Consider the following 18,917-nt stretch of genomic DNA (forward strand, 5'->3'; position numbering starts at 1 on the left):
TTGGAGTCCAGATACACCTAAATGTCCCGTTGGGTTGATACATTTTTGTTGCGTCTCGCCTAGTGCGTCGTCCCTCGCTTAGACAGTTGAGGTCGCCCATTGCTGCCTTCCCCTTTCCACGACAGTTTAACTCGCCCATTCTGCAGGCGACTATCCAACCCCAACAGGAATTTTTTCTATGCTGTGACCTGAGTCTGAGTCCGACAAGTCAGCGTGGCTGTGGGTGTTTGTCTTGTTACACGTGTTTGTTTGGTACATCTCATATTGTCATTAATTACTAATTATGCCCAAGCGTCAGTGCCAATTTAAGGAGGAACACTCCAAAGAATGGATGTACAATAACAAGGGACGCTATGACAATGAAGCAGAGTGCACAGTTTGTAATACTGTTTACTGTTTTTAGTATTGTTCATGGTGGACGTTCAAGTATAAAACAACACATCGCATCAGTGAAACATACGAATATACTGAGTGCTCCAAGTACCAGTAAGCCTCGTGAAAATTATTTTATAGAACACGATTCAAATGAAGAAATGAAAGTTAGAGGTGCTGTGCTAACTCAAGACTTTCATACAATCAAGCACCATCCAGTTTCATGTTTCACTTACTCATTGCATTTAAGTTTAGCTCTGCTAGAACAAAGCACTCAGCTCTGATAACTGGTGTTTTAGGTTCATTTAACGTAAAAATTAGTATTGAAGAGATTAATAAATCCCCTTTTTATGAAATTTTAACTGATGCAAGTAATCGCAAGGCTGTAAAAATCTTTCCTTTTGTGGATCAGTTTTTTGACATAAATGAAGGGATACAGTCAAAGCTATTGAAAGTTGCTTCTTTTTCATGTGAAACATGAGATGAGATATCTAGTTTCTGCTTAAATTGTGTTGATTAGTTTAAGTAAAATAAAATTATTTGCTTTGCGTTTTGTGGTTATAACACAAACATAAATTTTGGTGGTCTGAACAGAGCCGTACAAATCCACCAATTTCATAAAAATTACTTTACAGGATTGTACTGGAGGTGTGGGTTGCTCTGCACATGTATTACATAACTCCATTATCCTATTTTTCTATATACATTGTGCAAATAGAGAGGCTAAAAAAATTTTGAGAAATAGTCGACATTGAATATGGCACTATTTTAGCACATTCAAAAACTTGTTGGCTGTCTTAGATGCCCGCAAAAACTGTTTGATGCTTTGAAGGATCTCTTGTTAAAAGGCTCCAAACTTTGTTAACATTTTTTAATAATACTGAGGCACCTATGGGTTGTCCATAGCAAATTCAATATTTTTCAGCAAGCTCTCACAGCTTTGACCAAAAGAAAAGAGGAACTTCGAAAAAAAAAAAAAAAATAATAACTTCGGAACTGAAGTTGAATTTTATAAAACCTGCATACAGTATCTTTAAAGATGGACTAAACAGTTTTTTACCTTCTCAGAGTTTAAATGGATGCTTTTGAAGGAGGTCCCCGGTTGGAAACAAATTGAAGAAATTATTTGTTACTTCAACGAAAAAATGATTGATATAAATGATACTTTGCTATTTGATCAACTGTCACCGCTAGTGGTTTTTGTAAGTGAAAACATTACTGATGAAGATAAAAAACCACATCAGTGTCACGAACAATGGGTTTTTTTAATGCATACCAGGCCAGAAAGCACCCTGAATTTTTGAAGATATGCCAGTATGTATTTGCGCTCCCTGTCCATAATGGTAATACTGAAAGAATTATTAGTTATAGTGCATACCCCCTCTGCAATATTATAGGTACTCTATAATTTAAAACCCGACTGTTCCAGTTTTTACAACTGTATATTGGATGAGGGCGAGGTTTTAATATTGGCTGGAATGATAAAAAATATCCATAATTCAAATCCTAAAGATTTTTGATAATATAACTTTGACTGAAGATTTTAGTTATCTTGTTTAATTATGTTTTGAAGTATGTATTACTCAATAAGTATTCACTTTAAAATTGTTGTTTTTATTTTTTATACGCCTCACAGTTTAAATTAAATTATATATTCATAGGTGAAATAAAAAAGATTTATAGGTCTCAAATTAGCTGAAAAGAGCATGTTTAAATGATTACGTCTGGATTGAGGCCCCTCTTAACCCACTTAAGCTGGATGGTATCGTCACCAAGCCTTCCTTCTGTGTGGTCCGTTTTTTCAAGTTTATGATTTGGGCACCCTTATATTTTATTCATCCATATTATTTGCACTGCCTTGTAGAGGAAGTACTTTTTCTTTACAATAATTGCATTGAAAGTCATAGACTGTAGATGAATTCTGATAACTAGATCTCACAAAGCAGTTGTCAGCTCCCAGCTTTCTCACTTAGAGGGTAGTCATATATGGCGAGAAAACTGAGCAGTGGTAGATGACAGTTTAAAAACTGAACATACGCAAGAGCTAGATGAACTTCGATGGCTATGTCTCAAACAGTAGTCAGCAGAGTGGTACTTGCAAAAAGATGTCTGTACAGTGATGAGAAGGGCAATGGGAAACCACCTCTGGATACCAAAATCTTGGAGGGGAAGAGAGGTTGCTTAGCTTGTAAAGCAGCGAAGTCTCCGCCTATTAAACACAAACAAAACCTTCAAAAATATGACTTAGAATGTAAAAAGTATGTACTAATCCGGAAAAGAAACTATCAAGTTTATTTTTAAAGATGTTAACACTAGTTGTTGATATGGTGTATTAATCTAAATTGTTCCAGATATTAAATATTCTGTTTGGCAAGAAGTTCAGTCTGGACCTTGCAGTAGACTTCTTAATCTTTCGGCTTGATTTAAAGTGAATATGGTAATTAGGTTCCCAAAATTATATTTTAAAATACGGAAGGATATAATTAGGTCATCTCGAAGACGTCCCTGCTCGAAAGTTGTAAGATGAGCCATGGATAGTCTATCTTCATAATTAGGTCTTACACGGCCGTATGCTAGTCTCGTGGATTTACACTGAACATTTTCAAGTAGGATTTTATCCGGATTGAGATCTGGACTCCACACTGGCACGGCAAACTCAAGAATAGGTCTGACGTATATTGAGTAGGTAAGTTTATTAACAGAGGTTAGAGATAGATATACAAGTAAAATGTTTACGGATCAAAAACAGTTTCGAGTTTGCATGTTTACACACCGAAACTATCAGACCAATTTAAGTCACTATTCATTATCACTCCGAAATCGCTATGGGAGGTTACCGAGTTTAAGGGATGTCCATTAATAAAGTACGGTAGTGATGGGTTATTTTTGCCGATATGTAGAACAATGCATTTTTCAATGTTAAGCCAAAGTAACCATTCTGAGCACCATTTGAATATTGGGTAAAGATCGTGTTAAGGAACATGTTGGTTAATAATTACATTCACATATAATTTCGTATCATCAGCGTAAATGGAAACCTTACTAGATACAATGAGCGGATACTAGTGTCGATACATAAAAGTAGCGGTCCAAGTGCTGATTCTTGTGACACTCTACTCTTCACTGGTTTATTCTTCCCCAACACGAACCATGAAGTATCTGTCGGATAAAAAATCTTCAATCCAAATGTTTAATTTTTCTCGAATACTATAATGATCCAATTTAGCTAGTAATCGACGTTTTGGAACACGGTCGAAAGCTTTGGAGAAGTCTAAGTAGACTACATTAACAGGATGCCATTTGTTTAAAGATGATGACCAATCATTTACACAATGAAATAAGTTTGTAATCGTTGAACGACGTTTGATAAAGCCATGCTGTTGGTGAGGGATAACATTTTCTTGAAGGAGAAACTCAGACATAGCTTCCGAAATAATTCTCGCCACTTTTAGACAGTTTTCTTGCCATATCTGACTACCCTCAGAGTGAGAAAGGTGAGAGCTGACAACTGCATTGTGAGGTCTAGTTATTAGAAATAAATCTTCAGTTTGCTTCACCTAAATATAATCACCTTAAACTGTCATAAAGCAGACAAGTCAAAAAGAACGAATACCATTTTGTTAGTATTGAGGAGCATAGAACTTTTGGCATAAAAGAATGTAGAACAAGCAGTAAATTTAAGGTACCTACCACACCAGCTAAAGCAGAAAGAAAACAAGCAAAAGAACACCAAAACAGAGATGCAAATTTTAAAACTTACTCTAATCTAGTTGGTCTTCTACAAAGAACTCCAGTTCTTAAATTTAAATCTGAAGTTCTTCTAGTAATTTTCTTAGTTTCAATTATGGTCCTATTTGGATTATTTTCGTTAGGTGGTTGAGCAAACGTTGCAATACTGGCACGCCTTTTACTAATTATTTTTAAACCTGGGGATGTTGGTGATGCCAGTTGATGGTTATTTGCTGGGAGGGAATTGATTCCTCTAGTAGGAGAGTCTGCTGAATTTTGCAGAACTCTTCTGAAGCAAAAAGTATTTCATTAAGACTGGATATCAGTAAATTTCACTCTTTAATGTTTCTAAAAATGGAGACTAGATTCATCAGAATATTATTTAGGTATCGTGGTTGCAAAAATTTGAAATAGAAAAAGTAATAGTAGAAAAAGTATGCAATGAAATAGTATGTGCAGATTGTATTATCATGTGATATAGAACCGAAAAAATCATTATATTCCTTTTCTTTTGTTGGCGTTCCAACCAGCTCGTTTTACATTTTCAACAAGTTCGCTTTACAAGTTTTTTAGTCTATAATAATCTTATGTTCGTAGTATGTATTTCTTGTTTACGGATCTAATCTGATAGGTTTCCATACATAGTTACGCCTGTCCGCTAAAAAGAGCATATAAGTGAAGGTTCGGTAATCAATATTGTTTTTTTTATCTAGATATTTAGTCCACATCCTATCTTATTTCTTAAATCTATTATAACTATTTATTTTGGCTAATTGGCTATGCCAAAGCCATTATACAATAAAAAAAAACTATTTATTTTTTTCATTATCCTATTACAACTATGTTTTTGTCATTTTTTTAGCCACTTTCGTCATCGCTTCTACGCTAATACTATTTTTTCGTTTTTATTATCTTTTAAACCTCATTCATAGTCCGTTATGCTCATCCATGTTCCTTCATGATTATGATTACGATTCAAATTGCCTGAAAACTATTTGTATAGCTGTTTTCTACTTACCTTTCTAGCACAAAATCAGTTTCTTTGTAACTGATAAAGTAAAAAGTGTTAATAGAAAATATTTGTATCATAAATCGTCACAGTACTCGGCTAGAAGTCATCAAATAATTAAAATTATTTAGGAAATATTAAATATAATAACAGATTAAACAAAGGGAATCAAAAATGTATCATTAAAGAAAAACTAGATTAAAATAGAAAAAAAAGGGAAGACTTATAATGATCCATAATTCAAAAAGTATTAAAAAAAACCCGATGCTTAAAAAGACCACTTACTGTGAAAAATAAAGAAACAAGGTAATATTTTACTTTATAGGCGTTAGTTTAAATAACTTCAAAACTTACTTGGTATATTGCAACTGTCTTCTCGTAGCGTCTCTCTGTTGTTTCAACATTTGTACATGGCTGACCATAAGACCTACTGATTCTGTTAAACGTTCCTCGTGTTGAACTGATCCAAACCTTTCGGCTGACATTGAAGCTAATGAGGCGGCATTCATTATTATATCTAACTGAAATGATACCATTTTAAAAAGGTTATGTTATTATAGTATGTAAAATTGTATGAAGCCATGGATGAATTCCACATCCCGATAAACTGATAAAATTGGTTAAGGCTACAATGTGTAAAGTTGTTTGCAAAGTCGAAATACAGGGCGAACAATTACAGGCATTTGAAACGCATGTTGGGCTGCGACAGGGAGATGCGCTGGCGTGTCTCCTTTTCAACATAGCTCTGGAAAAGGCGGTCAGGGATGCCCAAATAGACAACAGAGGAAACATTTTTAATAAATCATCCCAAATTTTGGCATATGCAGATCATGTTGACCTAGTTGCCCGCACAACACGCAAGCTAGAATAAATGTATACCATCTTGCCAAATGCCTCAAAAAATATGGACCTGCAAGTAAATGAGGAGAAAACTAAGATAATGGCATCAACAACCAAGAATAGAGCCAGAAACATCGGCCACCAATTCATGGTTGATAACTCTACCTTTGAAGTGGTGAATAAATTCACATACTTAGGCTCCCTGATCACCAAGGAGAACGTCATGACGGAAGAAATCAAGCGAAGAACAATCCTAGCAAATAAATACTATTTTAGACTGAGTAGACATATGAGAAGCAGAAACTTAAGCCAAAAAACAAAAATAACCATATACAAAACTCTTATAGAATCAGTGTTGACGTATGGATCGGAGACATGGACTATTTCCAAGGCAGATGAAAACCTCCTGCTTATATTTGAACGAAGGATCCTGAGAAGAATATTCGGTGGCATCTGTGAAAATGGTGTTTAGAGAAGGAGGTACAACTACGAGATATATCACAGATATAAACATATGTTTGGTGGTAAAGACGTAGTATCTCTTATAAAAATAGGAAGACTAAGATGGGCAGGACATCTGGCAAGATCACAGCAGAACAACCCTCCTAGAAGAATCCTTATGTCACAACCTGTGGGAAGTAGAAGTAGGGGTAGGCCAAAACTCAGATGAAGGGATGGAGTAGATAAGGATGGTAGAAAAATAGGCGCAGCAAACTGGCAACAGTTGGCAATGGATAGAACTGACTGGCGTAATAGACTTGGGAAGGTCTAGGTTCTTTTATAGGGCTGTAGAACCAATGATGATGATGATTATTATAGTGTATTTTGTAGAAAAAATATGGATACCATTTATTATACAGGTAATTAATATTTGATAGTTATAGCTAGTTCCTAGCCGGCTCAAAGAACCAATTTAGCCAATTGTCTAAAATATTACTTGTGTTTGTTGTATTTTTTTCATTCAAAAGAGGAATCAAAATTTATTTACTACTCAAAAATTAATATAAGAGTGTAGTATACTCAAAAATTAATAATTAAATAGCTAACTAAGGCTAATATTACGGATGTCTTACTTTTTCATTTGTTTTTCGTTTTAGCTCAGGTATTCTGACTTTTATTAGTTAATGCATTTTGACTGCCTTAAGATTTACTCTGATATAGGAATTTAGTCTCTATACTTTAGAAAAAAGGCTGTACGGTCACCAAAAAACAATAACGCTGCCGGTGAAGGCAGCATACCGGAGTATTCTATCTATCGTCACTCGGAGATACTTGGAGAATGAACAATGTGACAATGTGTCTCCATTCCATTGAACGTTAAGGTTTTTTGTAGCTTCCCTTTTGTTGAGATGGAAGGGGGTTATTTGTGTTTTTTTTTTATTGCATTTAGGTGCAGCTGATTTTCCATGCAGTATGTTGAAAACGATTCAAGCTCGTTCTTAAGATGTTCTTCTATGTCCAGAAGACTCCTAGATTAATAGGCGGTCGCACAATCATCAGCATAAATAAATGTTTTTGACGGATTACAGATCAGTTGGTCATTAGTGTATATGTTGAAGAGTACTGGCGAGAGTACTCTTCCTTGTTTTACTCCGTTTTTTTGTGCACGGCATCTACTTGTTTTTCCCTAAAACTCAACACAGAAATATCGGTTAGTCAGAATTAATCGTAGGACTTCAATTTTTTTGTAGTTTTTTGTTATTTTGTAAATTTTGTTCAGAAATATTCGATGATTAACAGTATCATATGCGATCGTTAGATCAATGAATACGACTCATGTCTTTAATCTCTTTTGGTATCCATTCTAGATGTACTGGGTAAAATTAAGTATTTGGCTAGTACATGATCTTCCTGCTCTAAAGCATGCCTGTTCCTTTGTAAGGTTTTCTTTTTTGTGTGATTGGATATTGAAGAGACAAATATAAATCTTTCGCACAGCTTGAATCTTGAACACAGGAGAAAGATAAGGCGGTAGCTTTTTGGGTCCTCTGGATCCTATCCTGGTTTTAATATAGCTACGACTTAAGACTGTCGCCATAGTTTTGGGATCTTAGTCTGTGTCCAACATTCATTTAGGTGCTTTCATTGGCATATTTTCGGAAAACTGTTCATACTTTTAAGGATTTAATTTGTGATGTCATCTAGGCCCGCTGCTATACCTTTCTTAAGTTATGGCGATGTCCAGTTCGTCCATTGTAAATTTCCGGTCGAATTCATCAGGTTCCAGAAACTGATCCCTCTTTATAAAGTCCTTGGAGTGTTATGCTTTTTACATGGGTTGCCTTTCTGTAAAAGTTATGTGGCTATCAGGCTTCTTTGTTACTGTGTCATATTAGTGTTTTCAATTGTCTGCCTGGCGTCTAGTTTCTGATAAATATTCGCCTGCTCCGATCGTCGTTGGAAATAGGAGGCTTTAATCATAGTTTTCGTACAGTTTGCAATTGTTCTCAGTCATTCCAAGGATAAAGTTGGTTCTACATCCCCTCAGGATAGCCTTTCTTGATGTCAGTTTGATTGCCTTCACAAAGGCATTATAGTTTGTAGAGTCTATGTTGAGAATTTAAGACTGGCATAAGGACTCTTTTGAAGCACAGGTTACTAATATCATTACTAGCAAAGATTAGGTCTGGAGTGTATCCTCCTTTCCATCTTCCACTATTAAAGGAATTCCGTTCTTTTCATCTTAGCTTTCCACTCTTTCTCCATCATAACTCCAGGATGTGGTGTGACTATTGAAATCACCAATAATAATTGTTGGTCGGGTTGGAAAAACCAAACATCCATGGATGTTTGGTTTTTCATATTGTTCTTTTTAGATGGACTGATGATGCTTCTTGATTAGGAAGCGAAACGTCTTTAATAAATAGATGAAGTAGCCACCTTCTTTGTCTTTTATTTCTCCACTTTGACCGAAAAACCCACCACTCTTCGAGTGTTCCTTAGTTTATATAATATAACTAACATCACGATTATCTAAAGGCTTAGAAAAGACAAAGGTACTTAATTCTATAAGGAAAAATTGCGGGTAAAAGAGGCCCAATCTTAGAAAATGAACTGGTCTATAAACTGAGCTATTACCAGCTAGACTGAATAAAATAAAATGGTAAACGTAGTCGCCAATATCAAAAGAAGTTAGGCTCCTTTAGAATAATATGTAAGGAAAGGCAGGGCTCATTGATTAAAACGATTTTGCGTAGGACATGTGAGAATATTTGGTTTCAGTATGTCTCGCATATTACTAAAGGCAATCTAGAGTTTCCGTATTATTTGAGTTAAAACCGTAATTTAAGGTTAACCCTGAAAATGTTCGAAAATAACTCCAAAACAAAATTTTTAGCTGCCCATACTCTTGTGTTCTAATTGCTCTAAATGATCATATAATGGTCTTAGTAGAAAACTTTTAGTATTTATATAACTACCTGAGTCATAATTGTTGAAAATATTTCGGCTGTTTCATAATCTTTGCACAATGGCTGCATGAAAGTCAGTTTTTCTCTAAGCTTCTCGATTTCCTTATTAAGATTGTTTTCAGTTTGGTCCCTAGAGCGTCGTTGCCTCTCGCATCTATCCTTGATTGTAGTAGCGTCTATCGTGAAGGCTAAGGCAAGGCTGGTGAACTTTTGTTCTAGTTCTTCTTCGTTCATATGCTCCCTAAAACACAAATATAATCAAATAGTTTTGTAACAAGTGCTTATTTAAACAAAAATGACGGAAGCAGTTTTTCAGTAAACATAAATGATTAAACCAATGAACAAAAATTGTGAGGGGAGAGAAATATGAATTACCTAGATTGATTGTGCAAGGTAATTTACAAGACAGAAGAAAGAAAAATAGTGGTCTGCTTCCTTGAATAAACCGATGCCATCATTCGTATCTATTCTGCCCTCCTTTTTCATTGAGATCACTTATTTCTGTCTTACCTAGATTTACTTCTAGTCCACTTTTTGACTACTCTTGTTTCAGTTTTTGGATAATATACGTTAAATATTCTTCGTGTTAGACAGTCACAACTTGATCATTGTTGGTGTTGATAAGGAGCTGTATATGACTAGTATTTCCATACCTCAATATGGCCCTTTTCATAGTTTTACAATTTATTCCAGAAAGATTTTGAACAGAAACTCATTTTTTATATATTAAAGTACCTAATCACTTTTGGCTATTCATCCGGTATTTATTTCCGGTTTATTACAGTTTTCAACATTTGATGTATGATTTTAAATAGTTTTTCCATTACATATTTGATTAGCTCACTTACTATTCCTCATAGTCCCGACGATTTATTGTTTTTTTTTATAGTTTTTATGGCTTTTTTCACTTCGCTCTATCTTAATTTAATCTCTTCTTTATCTTGATTTTGTTGTGGCTGCTCTTTTGTGTCTGTTTATATTGTATTTGGACCTTTACGTTGGTATTGTTTCTTAAGATTTCAATATTTTCCCGGATTAAGATTTTAATATTAAATATATGCACTTGATTAACAGATTGCTGATAATGATTTATAGAAAACGATAACATCGAGGGAAGCTAAGAAAACTCATAAATAATATAATATACGCTGCAACAGAAGTACTCGGAGAGAGAAAAGTAACGAAGAATAATATATCAAAAACAAAAAACGAAATTTAAGACAAAATATGAAGAAAAGAAGATAGTGTTTTTATAATACAGGACACAACAAATACAACAGGCATACAAGCACTATAAACGAATCAGAAATGAAACGAATATATTAGTCAGACAAATAAAAAGGGAACACTGGAAGAGCTTCTCAAAACAAATGAAACACGACTTATACGAAACACAAAAAATGCAGAATGATCAGAGGACAAAGAAAAGAGATAAACGAACTAATAAAAACAAAACACATTCAGAGGGAAACATGGGCAGACTACTTTCGATCCCTATTTTCTAAAAGCGACGATAATGAACCACCAACAGTAGAGGTGACGGCAAACGAAGAAATATATTTTGAGGAGGAAGATGTAAAGGGAGCATTAAGGAAATTAAAAAATAGAAAATCACCAGGAGAGGAGAGAATACCCAACGAACTTCTAAATTACGGAGGACCAGATCTGACCAAACAACTACTAAATCTAATCCAAAAATTATACAACAAAACAGAATTCCTCAAGAATGGTGATCAAGCATCGTAATACCTCTCTTCAAAAAGAGAGACAAATCCTACCCAGAAAATTATAGAGGAATTAATTTATTCAAAACTACACTAAAATTAACAACCAAAGTGATAACAAATAAACTGAATGAAATTATAAAACTAGCAGAAGAACAACAAAGTTTTACACAGAGTAAGAAATAGAAGGGTAGAATGGAACGATCATATAAGCCGAATTACAACAAATAGATTAGTAAAGACCGCAAGAGACGGTTCCCCAATAGCAAGACAATCAGTGATAAGACCACGAAAACGATGGAATAACAACTTACTGGAGGCACATTGAAAAACAGACAGAGTCATGTCTACATAAAAAAAGGAGAAGAAGAAGACCAATTAATAAAAAATGTCATAAAACAATATGCTACTTCATTTAAATTAATTTTTAATAATTTTCCAATCACGACTATTTTAGTAATTCATCTGTAATGAGCTGTTATATCAGTATCTGCCTCCTTATGGAATTTAGATATTTTTAACTTATCCGAGCGAATAGCTTCTTCAATGGATTTGTTGAAGAATACTGAAAAGGTCAATGAGTATTTCCATATCAGCATTATACCGTAAAGACTATACCATGTACAATAAACCTATATCGTTTATAATTAAAACATAATTAACAAAATTATTAAAAACTGAATAATTTCATTTCAAATTCCGGTCTATTTGTTTTATTCTCGGTGTTTGCGGTATTTTATTTTTATCATAATGGTGTTTTACTTAATAACTTCCTGTAGTGATTCAATTTGTTGAAGCTACCACGTTTTGGTTGGTATCTAAAAATAAAAACCGATAAATTGCTTATTTCCAATGGTTTTCTTTGTAGTTTGGTAAAATAATTTCTCTCATTAAAAGCTACTTTTGATAATACATTAGAAAAAATAATGCAGTACCATTAAGGTATGTAATGAGTGGCTACATATTTCACGGAGACCTTGAAAGTTCTGGTTAATTAGTTTCAATTGCTAATAGTGGTAATATTTTTCCATAACCATTAGTTATGCTTTGTATACAATTATTTTCCATGCACGAATTTTACTGTTGTTGTTCGTTTAAATGATTTTATTGTTTGTTTATTTTGTTTAACAATTTATAATTTATTACCAGTTAGTACTCGCCAATATCTTCCTCCATTTTCCTCCATTTTGGGTTGCTTTTATCAAGTTTGTTGTTATTATTTATGTGTCATTCACTTTGGTCTAACAGCTTGCACTGCTGTTGGGTGGACTCCACGTACTCTCGGTAAAAAAAGGAAATAATCATAGATCACAAAGATAGATCAAGATATAGTAATAGAAATGAACAATCACAAAATCGATATATGTGCCCTTTCGAAACCCAGAAAGAAAAGACAAAAAACTTCAAAGTACCAAGATTTCCTACTTACATATAGCAGAGAAGAAAATATCGACCTTGAATGTGGAAATCAATAAACTTCCCAATCCATCAGTTTACACACCAGATATAAATAAACACAAGGAGAAAACCAAGAACTTCTACAATAATTTACAGGATAAGATATAGTAGAACGAAAAAAACATTATTCTTCGAGATATTATTGCAGGAATAGGAAACGACAGATCCCTATTCTTCAACGAAGATTCGTTAAACCAAAATGGAGAACACCTTGTACACTTGGCAAAATACGCAAAGTCAACAATCAACAATAGAACTAGACTATATAATAACAAATAGAGAAATAATACCAAAACAAATACTAGACGTAAGAGCTTTAACATTGCCTATTATAGGATCAGACCACAAACTAGTGCTTAGAAAATTTTTGCACAAAATACCACAAAACAAGAAAAACCACACAAGTACTTTGAAAAACTAAATCTAAAATCTCCAGAAAACCAGACCAGAGAATGGATATATAAAAGATATCTAGAACAAAGATTTGAGATAAACCAAGCAACAAAAGGTGGAAGAGTAAATAATGTAATACAAGCCGCAAAAGAAAACCTAGGAGTCAGGAAAATTAATTTAAATGCAACAAAAATATCAAAGCCCTGGTTTAAGACCGAAATAAGGGATCTAGCGTACGAGAAGAGGAAAGCATACCTACAATACAACAGTAACGAAACACCAAACAACTACCAACAATACAGAGATACAAGGAAATACATCAATTCTAAGACAAGAAATATAAAAAGAGAATATTGGACACATTTTACCAAAAAAAGGGAACAGGACTTATTTGGGACGCAAAGAAGAGTTTGGAAAATACTAAAAGGCAGGAAAAAACCCATTAACGAATGTAGAAATTTATATAAAATAGAAACAGAACAATGGACCGAATATATAGAAGAACTGTACAAGAGGAATAACTGAAGTAGCGGATACAGACAGATACAACCCGAAGAAGAAAAGAAAATGAAGATGAATTAAACATAGAAACGGAAATTATATATAATTTAGGAGTAACATATATTTGGACATACCATTTTAACGGATCAAGAAAACCAAATAGTCGAAATAAAAAGAGACTTACAATTATCTTCGTAGCTTTTAAACTGTTTATCAAATTCTCAGAAAGACGGGGGGCCCGTCATACCCCGCCATACTTTAAGTTTAATTTTTCCGGTGCCTATTTTGTAAAGAATAATGGCCAATTTAAAAGGTAAAAAGAAACCTCTAGAAGAAGAGGAAGAGAACAGATAACATCCTTGATAACATCGAACAGATAACAGGAAGATCCTTGATAACATCGATGAAGACATGAGAAATATGGGAATACGTGCTTGGCGGAGGAAGTCGATGAATAGGAATGACTGGTGAGAAATTCTTAAGGAGGCTAGGAGCCACACAGGGTTGTAAAGACAGAATAATGATGATGATAAAAGAAACCTCTAACGCAGCAGGAGTTAGAGGAGATTGCTGATCACTTTTTTGACAGTGATGATCATATTTCTGATGCCAAAACAGTTATTACTGATCATGATACTTTTACTTATTCTGAACTTAGTGATAATGACCAAGATAAAACTGTGAGGAATGATCAAATACTGGCCAGTGATGTGAGTAGGTGAGGACAAAAATGTTGATAATGAAGAGGGAATTGAAAGAAATTACTGTTATGAAAGAAATAGGAAAATGGCCGAAAATAGCTCCTGCCTCAAGCCTACCCGTGTATCAGTTATAGTATAGTAGACATCTACCAGGGCTTCCTGGGCCAGCACGAATACATAAGTTGGCAACGCTTACTGAAGCCGTCAAGCTGTTCCTCGATGACACAATTATTGAGAAGACAAACTAAAAGATTAGAGGATTACAAACAACTTATGGAGGTAATGCTTTTAACTGTCAATTTATAAGCCACGTTTAAAACTGAAATATTAGCTTCTTCTGGACTACTGGTCAAGAAAATTTTCTGGTATTTGACAGGCGTGTTCAAGTCTAACAATGAAGATAAACATTCTCTTTTTGCGACTGATGGTACAGGTCGTGCTATAATCTGTTCCGTAATGACAGCAAAAAGATTTAGTTTTCTACTAAAAGCTTTGAGATTTGACGATGCAAATACCAGAAATAAGTGTAATGAAGACGGAGACAAATTGACAGCTATTTCTGAAATATTTAATCGTTTCCTAAATAACTGTTATACTAAGTATTCATGTGGAGAATATGTAACCGTAGATAAAATGTTGGTTGGTTTCCGCGGTAAGTGCAAATTTAGAATGTTTATGAAAAGTAAGTCAGAAAAGTAATTAATTTTACTAGTAGATTACTAACGTAATTTCTTTGTTTTTGAGCATAATAGGAACTTGTCACTCTGCCATTTCTCTTAGAGTACCTTCTCCCTACGGAGGATGGCAATCGTAATGGCTATTTTTATTTTTGAACTTGCTGCTCTAAACAAATCAATCGATCTGTATTGATACCAATCACGTAGATTCTTCAACCATGAGTTCTGCCTTCGGCCAACAGATCTTCTTCCTTGAATCTTTCCCTCTATGATGTCTCAAAATTTCATATTTTGGTCCCCTCATCACGTGGCCTAGGTATTTCAGTTTTCTGGTTTGTATAGTGGTGATTAGTTCTGTTTCTTTATCAACCCTCTCCAGTACTTCTTTATTTGTAATTCTATCAGTCTTTGTAATAACTCTGCCATTGCTTATGTATAATAATAATAATAATAAAAATATGGACTCAAAATAATGTGACTTTGTGATGCCCGCACCCATTATTTATTGAACACTCTTGTGTATACTGGAAAAGAAAACAGAATACCGAATCCCAAGAAGTTATCCATACCAACTCTTAATGTTCTTTCGTTAGTTGCTCCAATAGAAAAAGAAACATAAATTTGATTTTGACAAAACCAAAGAATAATAATGCAATAAATTGAAAAAAATGAAACGTAGAAAAAAGTAAATAAAAATGTCTTAGTATATATATATATATATATATATATATATATATATATATATATATATATATATATATATATATATATATATATATAATATAAAATAAAGTTTTATCTTGAGGTTGCAGTCATTAATAGGGCAGGAAAGTGAAACTCTTTGTTCTTTATCAAGCTTTCGCAAAATTTATTTGCTTCTTCAGGATATGCTAAAATATGGTATCAGTAAATACAATGAAATTAGAATTAAATAGCATTGTATAAAACTAGTATAAAAACTTACAACATGAGGTTAATCCATTAAATTTTTAACTTTACAAAACATTAAAACTTAACTTATTAAAATTATATAGTTATATAAGTACAATATTTTAATTTTATTTAATTTTGTACAAATTCATTATGACATTGATTATGTTGATGTTTGATTTATGTCAGAAAGACACTCGTTTCTGTTTATTATATTTTTTGTTGTTGATAACTAGCTTTTGATTGTTATTATGGTTACGTACAAAGTGGCGCCAAATATGAATATTTAAATTTTTTGAAATTATAGTATTTATAGTCAGAAAATCTAATATTAGAAAATTATAGTATTAATTTTCGTAAGATAAAATGTAATTATAGATATTGCTTAGTTTATCAATATCAGTTTTTTTATTAACGCATTGATATTTATTTATGCATACCATTTCTAAGAATTCTCTTTTATTTAATTGGTTTTCACGTCTTAATATATTAGTTTCATTGAAATTAAATAAATGATTTTTATTAATTGCATGATCTATTAATGCACACGTATTTTTATTATTTCTAAGGTCACTTTTATGTAATGTTAGACTGCCTATTAGATTTCTAGATGTGTGTCCGATGTATGACTTATCACAATTTTCGCATGGTATTATATAAACTACATTTGAGCTTTCCATAATGCTAATAGGTGATTTAGTTTTTGTATACAATGATGCTAATGTTTTAACATTTTTAGTTGCAATTGCGCTGCGCTATGACTAAGTCAAATGCTTTCTCAAATTCTAGAAATATTAATATCAATGGCTTGTTGTATTTTATACTCTATCAAGGATTTTATTACTTGTAGGTGGTCATTAGTTGTAAAGCTACTTTAAATCCGGCTACCTAGTGATTGGTAAAAATCTAGCTTAGGTCCTAGTCTGTTAGTAATTATTATTCTCATAAAGATCATATATAAATTAGATAACAAGCTGATAGGTCCGCAGTTTTCTTATTACTCTCTATTTCTTCCTGGTATGCCCTTGTGTTAGTAATCGCAGTGTATATGACATTTTTAGTCCTTGTTGCCAAATTCCTTCTTTCCTTCTTTACGTTCAAGACAATCTTTGCTCTAACCATTCTATGGTCACTTCCTATGGTAACTTTGATGTCTTATTCTTCAAAAACCTAGATACAGAAATGAAGTAATTAGACAAGAGCTAAATCAAGAAGCATTACTACAAAATCAGGGAAAAAGGTTCGATCATCTAATCAGGAAAAACAAAAAAAATTAACTAAGAGGATAATACAACCAAAAATAACAAATAAAATCAAAAATACAGAGTAAGCTAAAAACGGATCGAATGAATAAATTAAATTGGACAAAAAATGGAAAAGAAGATCGAAGAAATCAGAGCAAACACTGCTAAATTGACCATTTTATCTCTGGGTATATTTAATGGTGTATGTGCTTGATAGGCAACTCTTTCGCCTCTTCAGAACTTTTTTTTTCATTGAGGTGATAGCTGCAAGCCTTTTTCAGTGTTTCGTTTTTTATTTAATTTTCTGTTTGAAGATACTGGTTGAAAGAAATACGAGTCCACACAAAGATGAAAAAAATAAAATTCGTCATTGTATAATATTTTTTAATAATATTTATTAAACAAATGAGACAATGTGTAAACCAAAAACTAATTTGTACAGGAATAAAAACGGCAAAATTACCAGCAACACTAATGAAATTAGAGAAACTTGGACATATTTGGACATATTTTGTTGACCAAAAACTCTCACAACGATGATGTAGAACACATAGAACATGAGCTATTGGAAGAAGCAGAAAATAAAGAGAATGAAACAACAAAGCTGCCAACGATAGAAGAGGTTAAAAGGGCAATCAAACTTCAGAAAAGTAACAAGGCCCCTGGATTTGATGGAATACCCGCAGAATTGTTCACGTCTGGAAGAAGAAAAATACCGAAAAGAATGTCATTCCGTATCATACACAGAAAATAGAGGCAAGAGAAAATGTCAAAAGAGTGGAATAAGAGTGTCATCTGCCCAATCCACGAAAAGGGCGACAAATTTCCCTGTTAAAACTATAGAGGTATCTCCTTGCTGTGTGGTGCATATAAAATATTTACCGATTAACTAAACATAGATTATAATCCCTCGCAGAGAAGATCCATCGAGGAATGTCAGACGGGATTTAGATAAAAACATCAACCATCAACCCACTCTTCACAGTTAGGTAAGTTTTAAGCAAAGCCTGAAAACATGATATAGATATCTATATTTTCGTCGACTTTAAACAAGCATATGACTTAATAAATAGGGCACGTTTATACTATAGATTAAGTGAATTTAAAATACCGTCTGAGCAGAACCGAAGCAACAGGCGGGAATACGTATACGGAACTTAAAGAACATGCTAAACAAATAGTTTGTCACTAAACACAAAAAAGACTAAAATCCTAGTATAAAGCCGTCCGGAGGGAGCTACCTGACAGTTGACAACTTAGAAAAAGGAAATAGCTTTATCTGTTTAGGAGTCAACATCACAAAGGACAACGTTTACGATGCAAAGCTTAGCAGAAGAATCACCCTAGCCAATACGGCATATTTTGCTCTTCTTCTTCTTATGGCGCCATCTCCTTTCTAAGGTTGGCGATCCAAATGGCAATTGTAGTTTTAGAAAGTGCTGCGCGACAGATTTCTGCGGATGAGCGGTCGAACCACCTCCTCAGGTCTTTCAGCCACGAGTTCTGGCGTCTTCCTACTGATCTTTTGCCCTGTACTTTTCCTTCCAGTATAACTTGAAGTAATTCGTAACTTTCGCCTCTCAACACATGACCCAAGTATTGCATTTTCCCCTCTTTGATTGTTCTTAGTAATTCTTTTTATTTACACATGCGACGGAGTACCTCAACATTAGTAACTCTTTGTACCCATGGAATTCTCAGCATTCGTCTGTATATATACATCTCAAAGGCATCTATTCTTTTTTCTATTTCAGAGTCCATTGTCCAACTTTCACAGCCTAATTCTAAGCTGCAAACTAAGGTCTGATCTTGTAAAAAATGTTTTCATGCTCATGAATGCTTTCCTTGCTTGTTCGATTCTTGATAGAATTTCTATTTTTTTTTTGATTACACTGACTATTGATATTTGCTCCCAAATATTTTATGGAA

General features: G+C 33.6%; 1 protein-coding gene across 3 annotated transcripts in view; it reads right to left on the reverse strand.

The window, feature by feature from the left end:
- The window catches only part of LOC140445904 (uncharacterized), a 94,416-nt gene that overhangs the window by 2,585 nt on the left and 72,914 nt on the right, over window positions 1-18,917 (reverse strand). Inside the window, exons 3-5 of one of the 3 annotated variants that reach the window (XM_072538328.1) lie at window positions 9,370-9,601; window positions 5,465-5,631; window positions 4,133-4,387 (exon numbers count right to left, since the gene is read on the reverse strand). In XM_072538328.1, coding sequence (XP_072394429.1) covers window positions 4,133-4,387; window positions 5,465-5,631; window positions 9,370-9,601 — 654 coding nt within the window. Of the gene's footprint in view, window positions 1-4,132; window positions 4,391-5,464; window positions 5,632-9,369; window positions 9,602-18,917 lie in introns of all 3 variants that reach the window. The other 2 variants (XM_072538327.1, XM_072538329.1) reach the window with 2 other exon arrangements.

This window comes from Diabrotica undecimpunctata, chromosome 7, assembly GCF_040954645.1.
Source record: "Diabrotica undecimpunctata isolate CICGRU chromosome 7, icDiaUnde3, whole genome shotgun sequence".
Lineage (NCBI taxonomy): Eukaryota > Metazoa > Arthropoda > Insecta > Coleoptera > Chrysomelidae > Diabrotica > Diabrotica undecimpunctata.